This window comes from Oncorhynchus clarkii, chromosome 3 (assembly GCF_045791955.1).
Source record: "Oncorhynchus clarkii lewisi isolate Uvic-CL-2024 chromosome 3, UVic_Ocla_1.0, whole genome shotgun sequence".
Lineage (NCBI taxonomy): Eukaryota > Metazoa > Chordata > Actinopteri > Salmoniformes > Salmonidae > Oncorhynchus > Oncorhynchus clarkii.
The window spans coordinates 78,435,005-78,449,982 of record NC_092149.1 but is presented as its reverse complement, the minus strand read 5'-3'; the positions used below and the strand labels follow the sequence as shown (position 1 = coordinate 78,449,982).

The 14,978-nt window shown below is 43.4% G+C and overlaps 2 protein-coding genes across 3 annotated transcripts in view; one reads left to right on the top strand and one right to left on the bottom strand.

Moving 5' to 3' along the window:
• LOC139405057 (beta-galactoside alpha-2,6-sialyltransferase 2-like) overlaps nucleotides 1-9,267 on the top strand; it is an 84,156-nt gene extending 74,889 nt beyond the window's left edge. For both annotated transcript variants that reach the window (XM_071147558.1, XM_071147559.1), the window contains exons 5-6: nucleotides 853-1,027; nucleotides 8,522-9,267. In XM_071147558.1, the coding sequence (XP_071003659.1) occupies nucleotides 853-1,027; nucleotides 8,522-8,769 (423 nt within the window). In that variant the 3' untranslated portion in view covers nucleotides 8,770-9,267. The remainder of the gene's footprint in view (nucleotides 1-852; nucleotides 1,028-8,521) is intronic.
• The window catches only part of LOC139405084 (teleost multiple tissue opsin 2b), a 48,863-nt gene continuing 38,993 nt past the window's right edge, over nucleotides 5,109-14,978 (bottom strand). Inside the window, exons 3-4 of the mRNA XM_071147560.1 lie at nucleotides 14,519-14,752; nucleotides 5,109-5,525 (exon numbers count right to left, since the gene is read on the bottom strand). Coding sequence (XP_071003661.1) covers nucleotides 5,310-5,525; nucleotides 14,519-14,752 — 450 coding nt within the window. The 3' untranslated portion in view covers nucleotides 5,109-5,309. The remainder of the gene's footprint in view (nucleotides 5,526-14,518; nucleotides 14,753-14,978) is intronic.

Genomic DNA, 14,978 nt, shown 5'->3' with positions numbered 1-14,978 from the left:
TTTAAACTTCTGACCGACTGGAATTGTGATACAGTGAAGTGAAATAATCTGTCTGTAAACAATTGTTGGAAAAATGACTTGTGTCATGCACGAAGTAGATGTCCTAACCGACCTGCCAAAACTATAGTTTGTTAACAAGAAATTTGTGGAGTGGTTGAAAAACGAGTTTTAATAACTCAAAACCGTAGTTTTTTACCTCTAACTTTATGGAGTGGTTGAAAAACTAGGTTTAATGACTCCAACCTAAGTGTATGTAAACTTCCGACTTCCAACACACACACACTCTCCTGCAAATGACTGCAGAAGGAAAAGTACTATCTGTCTCTGTGTGTTTGTCTGTCAGTCTCTGCCTCTCTCGCTGTCTGTCTGTCTGTGTCGGTCTGTCTCTTCTTTTCTTAGGCATGTCAGTCTAGAGTAGACTATAACTATTACCCTCCTCTCTCTCTCTCTCTCTCTGTCTCCCTCTCAAACCTCTTTCCTTTCTCTTTCTCCCTCCCTCTCTCGTTCCCCTCTCTCTCTCTCTCTTTCTCTCTCTTTCTCTACCCCCTCTCTCTCTCTGTCTCTCTCTCTCTCTGTCTCTCTCTCTCTCTGTCTCTCTCTCTCTCACAAACCTCTTTCCTTTCTCTTTCTCCCTCCCTCTCTCTTTCCCCTCTCTCTCTCTCTCTCTTTCTCTACCCCTCTCTCTCTCTTTCTCTCTGTCTCTCTGTCTCTCTCTCTCTCTCTCTCTCTCTCTCAAACCGCTTTCCTTTCTCTTTCTCCCTCCCTCCCTCTCTCTCTCTCTCTCCCTCCCTCTCTCTCTCTCTCTCTCTCCCTCCCCTCTCTACCCCCTCTCTCTCTCTCTCTCTCTAACAGTGGTATGCCAGTCCAGACTATAACCTGTTCAGTCCGTACGTGGAGCACCGGAGGCTCCACCCCACCCAGCCCTTCTACGTCCTACACCCCAAATATGTGTGGCATCTCTGGGATGTGATCCAGGGCAACACCCAGGAGACCATCCAGCCCAACCCACCCTCCTCTGGGTTTATAGGTGAGACAATTGCATACACGCACATACACACGTACAAGTGCATGTGCATACACACATTACGCTCACACACAAAATCACACACTTACACAAGGGTTCTATAAAGCCGTCTCTGTGGTTCTAATGTTAACGTTAGAGAGTGTGAGATGCGGCCAGTCGACCTCTCTATGTTGTGTAATAGAGTGCTTGGAGTCATGTTATTGTATTATTATAAAACAGCCATACAGGATCCGTCCTATAGCACCACTCATTGGGCTATTAAAATCTAGCGAATGTCATCATCAGAACAATGTAATTATTATTATATATTACAGTCCTCCTGTCACCTCGGGGTCCAGTCGCCATGCCAACAACATAAGTGTGTGTGTGGGGGGGAGTTGGCATTATGTGCAATTTTCTATGCCCTAGATACAGCAATTATGACAATAGGTGTGTGTGTGTGTGTGTGTGTGTGTGTGTGTGTGTGTGTGTGTGTGTGTGTGTGTGTGTGTGTGTGTGTGTGTGTGTGTGTGTGTGTGTGTGTGTGTGTGTGTGTGTGTGTGTGTGTGTGTGTGTGTGTGTGTGTGTGCGTGAATCCTGTTTGTTCTAATTCCCCTGAGCCACCACCTTAACCTGCTAAATCATAGTATTTGACCAGAGTAAACCGTCTGGACCAGCTAAATCATAGTATTTGACCAGTGTGAACACTCTGGACCATCTAAATCATAGTATTTGACCAGAGTAAACAGTCTGGACCAGCTAAATCATAGTATTTGACCAGTGTGAACACTCTGGACCATCTAAATCATAGTATTTGACCAGAGTAAACAGTCTGGACCAGCTAAATCATAGTATTTGACCAGTGTGAACAGTCTGGACCAGCTAAATCATAGTATTTGACCAGAGTGAACAGTCTGGACCAGCTAAATCATAGTATTTGACCAGAGTAAACAGTCTGGACCAGCTAAATCATAGTATTTGACAAGAGTCAACCGTCTGGACCAGCTAAATCATAGTATTTGACCAGAGTAAACAGTCTGGACCAGCTAAATCATAGTATTTGACCAGAGTAAACAGAAGACAGACTGTTGGATGCCATCTAGGAGCTGGTCCTTTATGAGCACTTGATTGATTGGCCTTCCATATTTCTCTTTGACTTAGTTTAATTACACTTGATTGTCTAAATTGAATGGTGTGTGTGGAGTAGATAATGCAGACTCCAGTGCATTTTTAATAGCCACAGGAAGTTGACGTGTCTTCTGCTGTAACTCCCCAGACTCCCCTTCTCCCGACCTCTCAAGACCAGTTATTTCTGAATAGATTATGCATTACTGTTACAGGGCGGTATTTTGTGTTGCGGTGGGATTTGGGTGTTGTTTAGTTATACGGTAGTCATTTAGTCCCATTTGGGGGGAACGATGTCTCAAAGATTTTATTGTCCCCAGTGATGTGGTGGTGTATTGTAGTGTGATATTACATATTGTTTAGGTAATTTGGTCAGTTTGGATTGCTCAGTAGACCAGTGAAACAACAAATCACACAAACACAGAGAGACTGAATTCAGCACTTTCTTTGTACAGGTTTGCATGAAGGGGGCGGGGGGGGGGGGGGGCATCCCAAACGTCACACATTAATTCATGAATTGAAAGCCAATTCTCCCCAATCAAAATGCTGGCAGGTCCGGCAACGTCCCGTTCCCCGTATTTGAAATCCATGTAGTTCCTCAATAGAAAAGTTCAAGATCACCCACAGTCACCAGATCGCCCACAGTCACCAGATCGCCCACAGTCACCAGATCGCCCACAGTCACCAGATCGCCCACAGTCACCAGATCGCCCACAGTCACCAGATCGCCCACAGTCACCAGATCGCCCACAGTCACCAGATCGCCCACCAGATCTCCCGCAGCTGCCAGATCACCCACAGCCACCAGTGTAGCAGTCACCAGTATCCTTCTGAGCTGAACTCATCTATTTCCTGTAGAAAGTAGTCTTTGTTCTCTTGATAAACTTCCAGTCTTTGTAGCCTTTACCATCTCTTTACTGGGTATCCCAATATAACATACCCAATATATCCCATAGCTTTAGTCCATGGCTGCATCTTATTCCACTTCTTTCCAGAGCCTTATGTGGTCGCTACTTTGGGGAATAGGGTGCAATCTGAGACACAGCCTCAAACGCTCTCATCAGTCTTCACAGTTCGGACAGCACGGAGGCTGGGAGTGGGAAACACACTGGCTGTGTGTGTGTGTGTGTGTGTGTGTGTGTTCGAGGCGTGGGGTCGGAGTGTGTGTGTGTGTGTGTGTTCGAGGCTTGGGGTCGGAGTGTGTGTGTGTTCGAGGCGTGGGGTCGGAGTGTGTGTGTGTGGGGAGAGGGGGGGGGGGGGGATGTTACAGAGATACAGCTTTTTACTTGGGCAGTGCTGTGTGTTTTGTGGTTTGCCAGTGTGTTGAGCGATGGTATTTACACCAAGACAAGCAGACTGTCAATAGAGCAGAGTGACATCAAATGGTACACACACACACATTAATTCATACACACACACACACATACACAGAGTCCATACACACACACATACACAGAGTCCATACACACACACACATACAGAGTCCATACACACACACACATACACAGAGTCCATACACACACACACATACACAGAGTCCATACACACACACACACACACAGAGTCCATACACACACACACATACACAGAGTCCATACACACACACACATACAGAGTCCATACACACACACACACACACACATAATTCATACACACACACACACACAGAGTCCATACACACACACACACAGAGTCCATACACACACACACATACAGAGTCCATACACACACACACATACAGAGTCCATACACACACACACACCGAGTCCATACACACACACACATACAGAGTCCACACACACACACACACACATTAATTCATACACACACACACATACACAGAGTCCATACACACACACACACACACACACACATTAATTCATACACACACACACATACACAGAGTCCATACACACACACACATACATTAATTCATACACACACACACATACACAGTCCATACACACACACACACACACACACACACAGAGTCCATACACACACACACACACACAGAGTCCATACACACACACACACACACACACACACAGTCCATACACACACACACACACAGAGTCCATACACACACACACACAGAGTCCATACACACACACACATACAGAGTCCATACACACACACACACAGAGTCCATACACACACAGAGTCCATACACACACACACACACACAGAGAGAATCCATACACACACACATAATTCATACACACACACACACACTCATAATTCACACACACACACATTAATTCATACACACACACATACACAGAGTCCATACACACACACACATACACAGAGTCCATACACACACACACACACACACACACACAGAGAATCCATACACACACACATAATTCATACACACACACACACACTCATAATTCACACACACACACACACACACACATTAATTCATACACACACACATACACAGAGTCCATACACATACACACACACACACACATACACAGAGTCCATACACACACACACATACACAGAGTCCATACACACACACACACACACATTAATTCATACACACACACATACACAGAGTCCATACACACACACACACACAGAGAATCCATACACACACAGATAATTCATACACACACACACACTCATAATTCACACACACACACACACAATTCATACTCACACACATACAATTCATACACACACACATCATTCACACACATACAGTACACATAATTCATACATACACACACAGAATTGACACACACAGAATTCATACACACACATACACAGAATTCATAGCCACACACAGAATTCATACACACACACATGCACACACATACACAGAGATACACACACTTCCTCTTATGCATGCAGGACACATGCTCACTAAATTACACCCTCCGCCCCATCCCCCATACACTCACATAACCTGACTTTCTCTTGCACACACATGGACAATTTCTCTCCCACATACACACATGCACAGGTAAACACGGCGATCAGTAAACAAATCGAAGTGGCTGGGCACGAGCAGAGGAGAGACCCCCGAGGGTATTTATGCATAGGGCTCGGAGCGTTCACATTGTGATGGTCGATTGGTTTGCACAGTACACCGCTCAGCTAGCTAGCTAGCATCATCATCCAACGGTCATCATTCACTCTTCCCCGTTGGTCATCCCGGCGTGCCTGCTCAGGAAGTGACCTCGGGAGGGTTGTTGCGCTCAGTGGCCGGGGTGCTGCAGCCATGGTTGTGGATACCAGTGGAGACCTGGGCGGTGCACGCCACCGTGTTGCTGTAGACACGCCGGTTGAGCTGGATGACGGTGGTCTTGGAGGGCATGGAGGAGAGGCCGTTCTCCGTGGAGCGCCGTTCACACCGGAACAGGATCAGGAAACACCTGTAGAACTAAGGAAGGGAGGAGACATTAGTGGGGAGGGAGAGATTTGAGGGGGGAACAGGTAGGGCAGATATGGCAGAAGGGGGTGAGGTGAGCAGGACAGAAGGAAGAGGTGGAGGGGAAGGCTGTTGCTACAGCAATGAGAAGCAAAAAACTATTATCCATCTTCTCTTTTTGCTCATTTTGGTTGCATGAACCAACCAGGACTCGTACATGGAGATCCTTTATCATTGTCTTTGTGCTCCATGTTTCTATTGTTCCATGTTACCATGGCAGCTGATGGTTCTATTGTTCCATGTTACCATGGCAGCTGATGGTTCTATTGTTCCATGTTACCATGGCAGCTGATGGTTCTATGGCCTGTATCATGCAATTTCTCTGGGTTGTATGAACAGAGTGCTGATATGATGTCACTTCTATTCTTGGCAAATAACACTTCATCTGCACTTTGATTATTTGGTGACCTTCTCCTTTTTGTGTCTATAGCAACAACACACACTAGCAAGAGAGGTCGTGGAACGGTCACCCGCAGAGTGAGTTGGTGTAACCTTTGTTCCGTCTCCCACGAGAGGTTGGACAAATGTATCCGTTCCCTGAGTTTGACCTGTCACATTTCTCTCTGATGTCTCAAAGCTAAACAGGAAATGAGGTAGGCGGATAGGAAAGGCCCCTCTACGGACCTCACTGCATCAGCAGTATAGCATCAAAGACAGTACAGTGTGAAGACAGGCAGAAACTGCTTCTCCAACAGAATTCCCAGATCACACTTGTAGGCGACGTCATGGCGACTTTAGCTAGCTAAGCTCATGCACAGAAACACCTCATTGGGTCCAACGGTTGTGTGGCGCCGAACTCTAATGTGCAGGCCATCAAATCAAAGACACTCCTTCGCTATTACGTTGGTTTTGATGATAATTAAAATGTCAGATTACTACAAATCTTGTGAAAGTGACAATGACAGTTTCGCCTACTTAAAACATTGGCTGGAATCTTTGCATTTAGATTTAGAGAAAATGATTAACTAAGGAGTGTGAAAACGGGGATGGATTTGGGGGTATCCAGACTCTAGTCTCTAGTCTCTATATATATATGTATATATACACTACCGGTCAAAAGTTTTAGAAAACCCCTTGAATAAGTAGGTGTTCTTTTATTTTTACTACATTGTAGAATAATAGTGAAGACATCAAAACTATGAAATAACACATGCGGAATCATGTAGTAACCAAAAAAGTGTTAAAACAAATCAAAATAGATTTTATATTTGAGATTCTTCAAATATCCACCCTTTGCCTTGATGACAGCTTTGCGCAATCTTGGCATTCTATCAACCAGCTTCATTAGGTAGTCACCTGGAATGCATTTCAATTAACCTTGTTAAAAGTGGAATTCCTTTCCTTCTTAATGCGTTTGAGCTAATCAGTTGGCTCAGTGATTAGTGGTATACAGAAGATAGCCCTATTTGGTAAAAGACCAAGTCTATATTATGGCAAGAACAGCTCAAATAAGCAAAGAAAACAAGAGTCCATCATTACTTTAAGACATGAAGGTCAATCAATACGGAAAATGTCAAGAACTTCGACCCAGAGTTACTGCTGCTACATGTAGAAAATAGTAAAAGAAGAAAGAAAACCCCTTGAATGAGTAGGTGTGCCCAAACTTTTGACTTAATTCCTATAATTTCTAATCTACAATGTTTGTTTGGTTACAGTCATTTCTGTTAATGCATTCAATGTATTATTATTCCGGTATTTTACTGTTCTTGTTGTCCGAGGGGACACATTGTTTTTCAGAGTGCACAACCTATGCTACACTTGTGAGAAACAAGTTTTGGTTTATTTCATTCCATTTACAAGCTTTGTCAATTTAGTCATTGTCTTTTGTTTGAAGCGCTTCTGTTGAGTAAGGACACGCCCCTGATTATGCATAGAAGTAAACCTATAGTGTCCATTTGAGGATCTGATGATGTTTCTGATTGGCTTAACGCACCACCACTAATGAGCTGTGGAGCTTCTCAAAGTCTGTTTTTACATCCATTGAGAATGACAACAGTTCCTCAATGTATTTGAAACATCCTTCCAGCTCTCTCCCTTTCAATAACCACTCAGCATGAAAGAGAAAAATGTCATGCACTGATCCAGTGGAAACATAGAACAGGCCCCTGATGACCTCTTTCCCTTGCGCAAATAGCCTACAGCTGTGTCTGTAACGAGCTCACTGGCTCAGGAAACTGAGGGCCCAGAATATAAATTAGCTAGCACCAGCTTTAGGCCAGACCCAAGTTAATAGTTGATACAATGTTCGTTGCAGACAGGCCATGTGTAGCCAATGTGATTTTAGAGGATATTTATTTTTATCAGGATATTTTCTATCTGCAGTCTGCAATGTTTTTATTTGTTGGCTTTATTGGCTATTTATACATAGTTGGCAATACGTTACTTTTTAGGTTTGTATAATTTTCATTCATTTTCATGACAATGAATATGAGATACCAAGGCATTATTATAAATTAAATGAAACTGTTCCATGAAAATGTGCCACAACTGGCACGCAGGAAGGTAGAAATGGTAAGATAAATTGGCATTCCAGGTGAGAAAGGTTGCTGACTCCTCATGCAGCCTATAACCGACAACTTCAGGAGAATGAAGGCAGAATCTGTGAAAGCCAATAGGAGCAGGAGGAGGATAGTCTGGTTAGGTTTTTTTCTTCTGCTTATCTTGATCTTTGGCTCCCTCTTGAGTCATTTGTCTCATTTCATCTAACAGTGCGCTTAAAGCATCAAACAAGCTCAATACATATATAGTTGATTTTATTAATGTTTATGTATGTAAAAATGCACGTTTTAAAATTCCTACCAATCGATTCGTCTAAAGAACAGATGACTTTCAGTCGATCAAAACAAAATGTTGGGAAAGCTTAATGGATTGTGTTCCGTGGAATATGTAACTGTGTGTATGCTAGAATATCTAACCCCTCATGCTCTGCCCTGTCGTTGTAATTACAGGCATCCTCCTGATGATGGCGCTGTGCGAAGAGGTCCATGTGTACGAGTACATCCCCTCGCTGCGGCAGACAGACCTGTGCCACTACCACGAGCGCTACTACGACGCTGCATGCACCCTGGGGGCGTACCACCCCCTGCTCTATGAGAAGAGTCTGGTGCAGCGCATCAACACAGGCCCTGTGAGAGACCTGAAGAGGAAGGGCCGTGTCACCCTCCCCGGCTTCAACACCGTCAACTGTGAACTCTGAACTAGAAAGCCTAACATGGAACCACCATGACTCCACGCGTCTAAGGGAAAACGGTGCAATAAGAACCCTCTGGACTCTGACCTTAGGGGGAATCCAGAGGCAACCATGTAGAACCACTTAGAACAGTGGAGAACCTAAGCCATAGCCCCTCTGTGTGGGATGGGATCAAACTGAAGGGTACAGCTCTAGTCTAACTACATAAATCAGGATTTATCAACAGAACCCACATCGGTCAAAACCTTGCCTTCCTCAGAGGCAGGGTTGGGTAGGCTACTTTCTAAATGTAATCAACTACAGTTACTAGTTACCTGTCCAAAATTGTAATCGGTAATGTAATTTTTGGATTACCCAAACTCCGTAACCTAATCTGATTACGCTCAGTTACTTTTGGATTACGTAGAAGACAAAAAGATCCATCAAATGCATTTGGTGTGTCATCATAGTGGTCTCTGATTGGTGGTCATCATTTGGTGTGTCATCATAGTGGTCTTTGATTGGTGGTCATCATTTGGTGTGTCATCATAGTGGTCTCTGATTGGTGGTCATCATTTGGTGTGTCATCATAGTGGTCTTTGATTGGTGGTCATCATTTGGTGTGTCATCATAGTGGTCTTTGATTGGTGGTCATCATTTGGTGTGTCATCATAGTGGTCTCTGACTTGTGGTCAGACTTGCTCAGGTGGAACAAACTTAACCTTGCCCCTTTTTTTTAATGCTTAATTGAATGTCACTGAGAAAACAGAAAGGTGTCATAATGTATTTTTTCGCAAACATCCTTTCTAATTTTAAAAGTAATCCAAAAAGTAATGAGCTAGTTTTTCAAAAGTATCTGCAATCTGATGATAGTATTTTTGCTGGTAACGTAACTGATTACAGTTACCAGTTGTTGTAATCAGATTACATTCAATCAGCTACTTTTCAACCCTCTTCAGAGGGTTAACAAGCCCAAGACATGCCCAATATGACCACCTCTATCTCTGCCATTGCTGAGCCGGAAGAGAGAAGAGCTGTCTAGGGTAGCAATAGAAAAGTGTTTTTAGATAGAGAAACGTTTTTGATATATTTGGATGTTTTTTGCTGTTGTGAAGCGTTGTTGCTCCAGAGCTCTGGTTGCTCTTCTTTCTTAAAAGGACAGTCCACGGTTTTTTTAATGGTGGGTGTTTGTGTTTTTTAATGGTGGGTTATGACTCTCATGGGGTGGTAAATTAATGTTTAAGAAAATGAGCAGTGGTCCGCACTGAATGTCTCACACACGTCCATATCGAACACACACTTTTGAAAAGGTACAAACTCTGCGTCCACCAGCCACACTTCCGACAACATGTAACACACCTGAAGTTGTATTGGAAATGTACCTCAAAGTCAACACATACACAACACACACCTGTACACTGTACATACAGGCACACTGGAACTACACCAAACCCTTTTCGCCTTCTAAGTATTATCTAACCAAGATGGAGGTACATTGTTTTTGATCTACAACTGTCACATTTTGCTGTATTTGACATTCCTTAAATGTTATTTTCTATTCTTATTTGTTGTTGTCAATGATTTTGAGTGTTGTTTGCTGCTACTGCGCTTTATGTTACTCTCTTGTCCAATCACCAAGCTTGACCCCACCGGACCAGTTGCCAATAAACAGATTGTCACACTCCCCACTTAGCACTTTAAGACTGGCTAATGACAGGCTGCCACTTCAAAGGCAAGTCTGGTGGGTAGTTGGGTACCAAACCCTGGAAAAAAACATTGGATGCCCATTCTTAGGTTTAATCCAGTACACCAAATGATGAGAGGCTGGGGGTAAGAGAAGGGACTCACAAAATGTTCTCAAAACAGCTATAACCCTGTGCCTAGTGGCCAAAAGAACACTGGGTTGCCTTTCAAAACACCCTCAGAGTGATTATTCACATATGCCATCTATTTAACTGCAGTGTCATTGTTGCACTTGTTGTTGCTTATTTCATTGTTTAATAGCTGAGATTTAAAGAAGCCTGCTAATCAGCCCATAGCTCAAACCGTCCTGTGTTTTGTTAGTGGCGAGTAGGAGATCACTAGTCAAACTCCCATACTGTCCAGTGTCCACCCCATGCCAAAAGGCAATCTGACGTCTCTTTAAAAGCAGCTGTAGCTACTGCGCTGATTGACCTGTCACTTTGAATGTAATCAAACCTCTCCTTAGGGCACTTCTCTCTACGAGCACTACCCTGACTGTGTGCCATTTGATGGAGTCAAGAGAATGAGGGTTTCAGTCTGCAGGGTTCAGTAGCTAGACTGCCTCCCAGGCATACAGCAGAGCGTAGTCTAGTTCTACCTTGAGACTATCGTTCATTATGTCTTCACCGTTGTCATTTTGACTCAATACTCCAATATTGGTCTGAAATGACTATTTTGCCTGAGCTTGCAGTAGCCTGCCCTGGTGCGTTGCCGGAGGACGTTTCTTATCGTGGCAGGGATTTCAAGCAGTAATATCTCCAGACTCACTTTGTCTTTTAATGGCTTTGTTATTTACCCTGACTCTGTGCCAGACTTGCCTACAGTATATTTCAGCTAGCGTGTGTGTGTGTGTGTGTGTGTGTGTGTGTGTGTGTGTGTGTGTGTGTGTGTGTGTGTGTGTGTGTGTGTGTGTGTGTGTGTGTGTGTGTGTGTGTGTGTGTGTGTGTGTGTGTGTGTGTGTGTGTGTGTGTGTGTGTGTGTGTGAAAGGAAAGGAAAGGAAAGGAAAGGAAAGGAAAGGAGATGGGGGATTTCTCAGAGACCTAGTCTAATAGTTTGTTCTGTAGGATCAATATCTGGCCATGCTGGAATGGACAATGGAGGCTCAGTTGTTTCCAACCACAAATCCGCTTACAACTACTAAGCCTCACCTTTATCCCCAGCTGACCCAATGAAAACAAACAGATCATGTACTTGTCCATCTAACCTATTTGTCACTGTAGTTCTCTCTGTAGCGGCCAGCTAGTGACCATTCCCTGGCCAGGGGAAACATGGAAGGGTTGATATTGGCAGTCAGTGACATAATGCAAATAAGAGATGTGTGTTAGCGTTTGTTATTCTGTATCGTGTTGCTATGCCCTTGCTCCAGGAACCATGCTTAACTAGGGTTGCATAAAGGAATTGATTCAGTTCTACACATGGCAAACAAACGCTGCTTGGGATAAACCGAGGCAACTGTGGTTGTATTCAGGTGATAGAAGAGAGACCGAACAGGAATACCATTTAGAGTTAGAGCTGTTTTAAATCTGTGATGTGAAGGCTGTGTCGGTATGAGGGGAACTCTGATGGCTCTTTGCAATTTTTTGAATTTCTTGTAGTATTGTATGTTCTTATTACATTGAATGTTGTACATTTTTTATAAATTGTGTTCATGCAGGGCTCCCTTGGATAGAGTCCTTTGTATTCAATGGAACTCCCTGTAGAAATAAAGGTTAAATAAAAATAAATAAAGCCTTGGCAGTAGTTCGGGGAGCTAACGCAAGTTCAGGTCTCAGGCAAGGTTACTCAGCACGCAAGCGTGGTTCCGAATAACTGTTACACCGGCACCCCAGGCAAGCAAAATATCACACCTGATGGAAAGAAAATATTGGCTTTGAGGAGCCAGACACACCGCTGTGTCGTATGATCGCCTAGGGCCAACCTCTCACTGAGAGATCTAACTGAGTGAAACAAGGCTGGAAGAGTCTCTTACACACAGTATATCAGAAGTATCATCTCTGATTCATCTCCATGCGTTGTTTATTATTGATGTTTACAAATCATCAACTGTAACTATGGTTACAAGGGGAGGGTGCATTACTGGAATCTTTTGAAGTTTTCCAGTAAAATACCAGAATTTGGTATCTTAATAAAAAGATTTTATGTACTCTGTCACAAGATATCTAGTGGCCCATTTGGGTACTTCAGAAAATCATGGGTGTCTGTAATTATCTCTGGCCCTCTGTGTGGCCTTATCACATGTAAAATATCTAAAATAATGAAATAAGATATTTTTCAAAATGATGACAGCTGTAAAACATGATCCTAATTATAAACCATCAACTTGGTGAATACCACTGGTGTTTTAATATGAGGCTTTTAGCATGAAGTTTCCTTTTTAGTTTTTTACACGTATTTGTTCATGTTTTGGTGTCAAACTGGTGGCAATTGTGTAAAAAGTCAATAAATGGAAGAGTTGCAGTTAATTTAAGATAATTCCCTTGTTGCTTAGATGCTTTTTTTTCATGAATTGGGCTATTTTCTCTTGAACCATCTGGTCTATCTACTAGAACCTCATGGATGATATAGACACAGATATAATAAATGAATGCTATATATGAATAAATTTTTACATGGTATAAACTACCAAAGTTACGATTGTCATATTTTCTGTTAATTACCAAAATGACTAAAGATCCAGTAAGTTTGGTAAATTACCGGTAGCATTGCAACCCTAACTAATTGTAACTGTTACGCTTGTGATTGTGACACAGTGATGGTGCAAAAAAATATGAAATTCATTTGTAATAACTTTGTTTATATTCCAATGGACAGAGCATGCAAGTCTAACCGGAGCAGGGCTATGAGGTTTAAATTCTCCATGTATACTGTACTTTACTGTTCTGTAATTGACTGTACTTAACTGTAATTTAGTCTTTAGAGCTCCAAGTTTTAAAAAAAGACCATGCTGGAAAAATGTCCAATATTTCTACTGGCGCTGTGTATATTGTGTGCGTAGGGAAATTCCATGCAGCTGGAAACGAGAGCAGCTATTATTAGCATCTTCATATGTTCTGTAGAAGCACTCCTTGATCAAATGCAATGCCTTTGGCAACGGTAGTGGAATCTTGATACTGTTCCCAATTATTTATTTATTTAACGTTTACTTGCTGATGCAGGTAGGTGGTTGGGTGGAAGGGGGCTATGTTTGTCTTCTAGCAGGTGTTTAGGGGGATAAAGACAACCAACATCTCTGTATGGACTGGCATGCCAGACATCTCTGTATGGACTGGCATGCCAGTCATCTCTGTATGGACTGGCATGCCAGACATCTCTGTATGGACTGGCATGCCAGACAACAGAGAAAGAGTTTGTTTTGGAGGTCATTGCTTAACTTGATTCCTCCTCCACAGTATGTTTTTTGATATCTCTCTCACTCGCATCCTTTTCTGTAGGGTGGAGATTCACAGTGCCACAACACTGCCTTTAAAATGGAAACATTTCACGTTTTTTAAGTTGGACGACTTGTAAGTAGTCCTCTGAGATTTCCAAGAGGGCTTTGAGCAAAGGCTGAGAGGAGAGGGGGAGAGAGAGAGTGTGGGATTCATCATGACCAAAGTGTTATTGAAAAGCACATTTCATTTTCAGCCTGTTGTTATGACTAAAACGGTCCTTTTGATTTGTCATTACAGGTATTTAAGTTGACTGTTGGTATAAAATTCAATTGTTGTTAATTCATTGTTATTTTTTACCATGTAAATAAAGACATTTTACATGTACAAAGGATTAGTCTGGAGTTATAAAGACGTAGGCCAGGATTCCATCCTTGGAGTGCTGTCACAACACGACTTTTGAGCCGGCATCTCAGTGTTTAGCGTAAATGCATTCAGGAACCCTGCCTTTAAAAGACACATTCTTAACAATGCGAGATCGGATTGAATCTCGGCCTTAGATTACCGACAAAACACACACACACACACTAACAAGCACCATCCAATACACACTACATCCCCCCCCCCCCCCCCCCCCTCCACAAACACCCCCCTGCTGCCTCACCTGTTTGTTCATGAGGATGTAGATGATGGGGTTGATGACGGTGCTACTCTTGGCCAGGAGGGAGGGTACCACGGCGGCCACGGGGGTGATGATGCCGGGCCGGCCGAATGTGGCCATCATGGCCACCACGCCATAGGGCATCCAGCACAGTATATAACACACCACTGTGGTCAGCACCATAAACAGGATGTGGTGCTCTCTCCGCCGTGCCGCAGTCTTACGGATCTTACCCACCTAGAGACAGGAGAGATGAAATGACAGTGTGAGTGAGGAGAGAAGGAGAGAGTGAGTGGGGAGGGGAGAGGAGGAGGGGAGAGAGGGAGATAAAAGGGGAGAGAGAAGAGGAGGGGAAGAGGAGAGAGGAGTGGAGAAGAGGAGGGTAGAGAAGGAGAGGAGAGAGAAGAGGAGGAGAGAGAACAGCAGAAGAGGAGGGAAGCCGAGAGAGAAGAGGAGGAGAGAA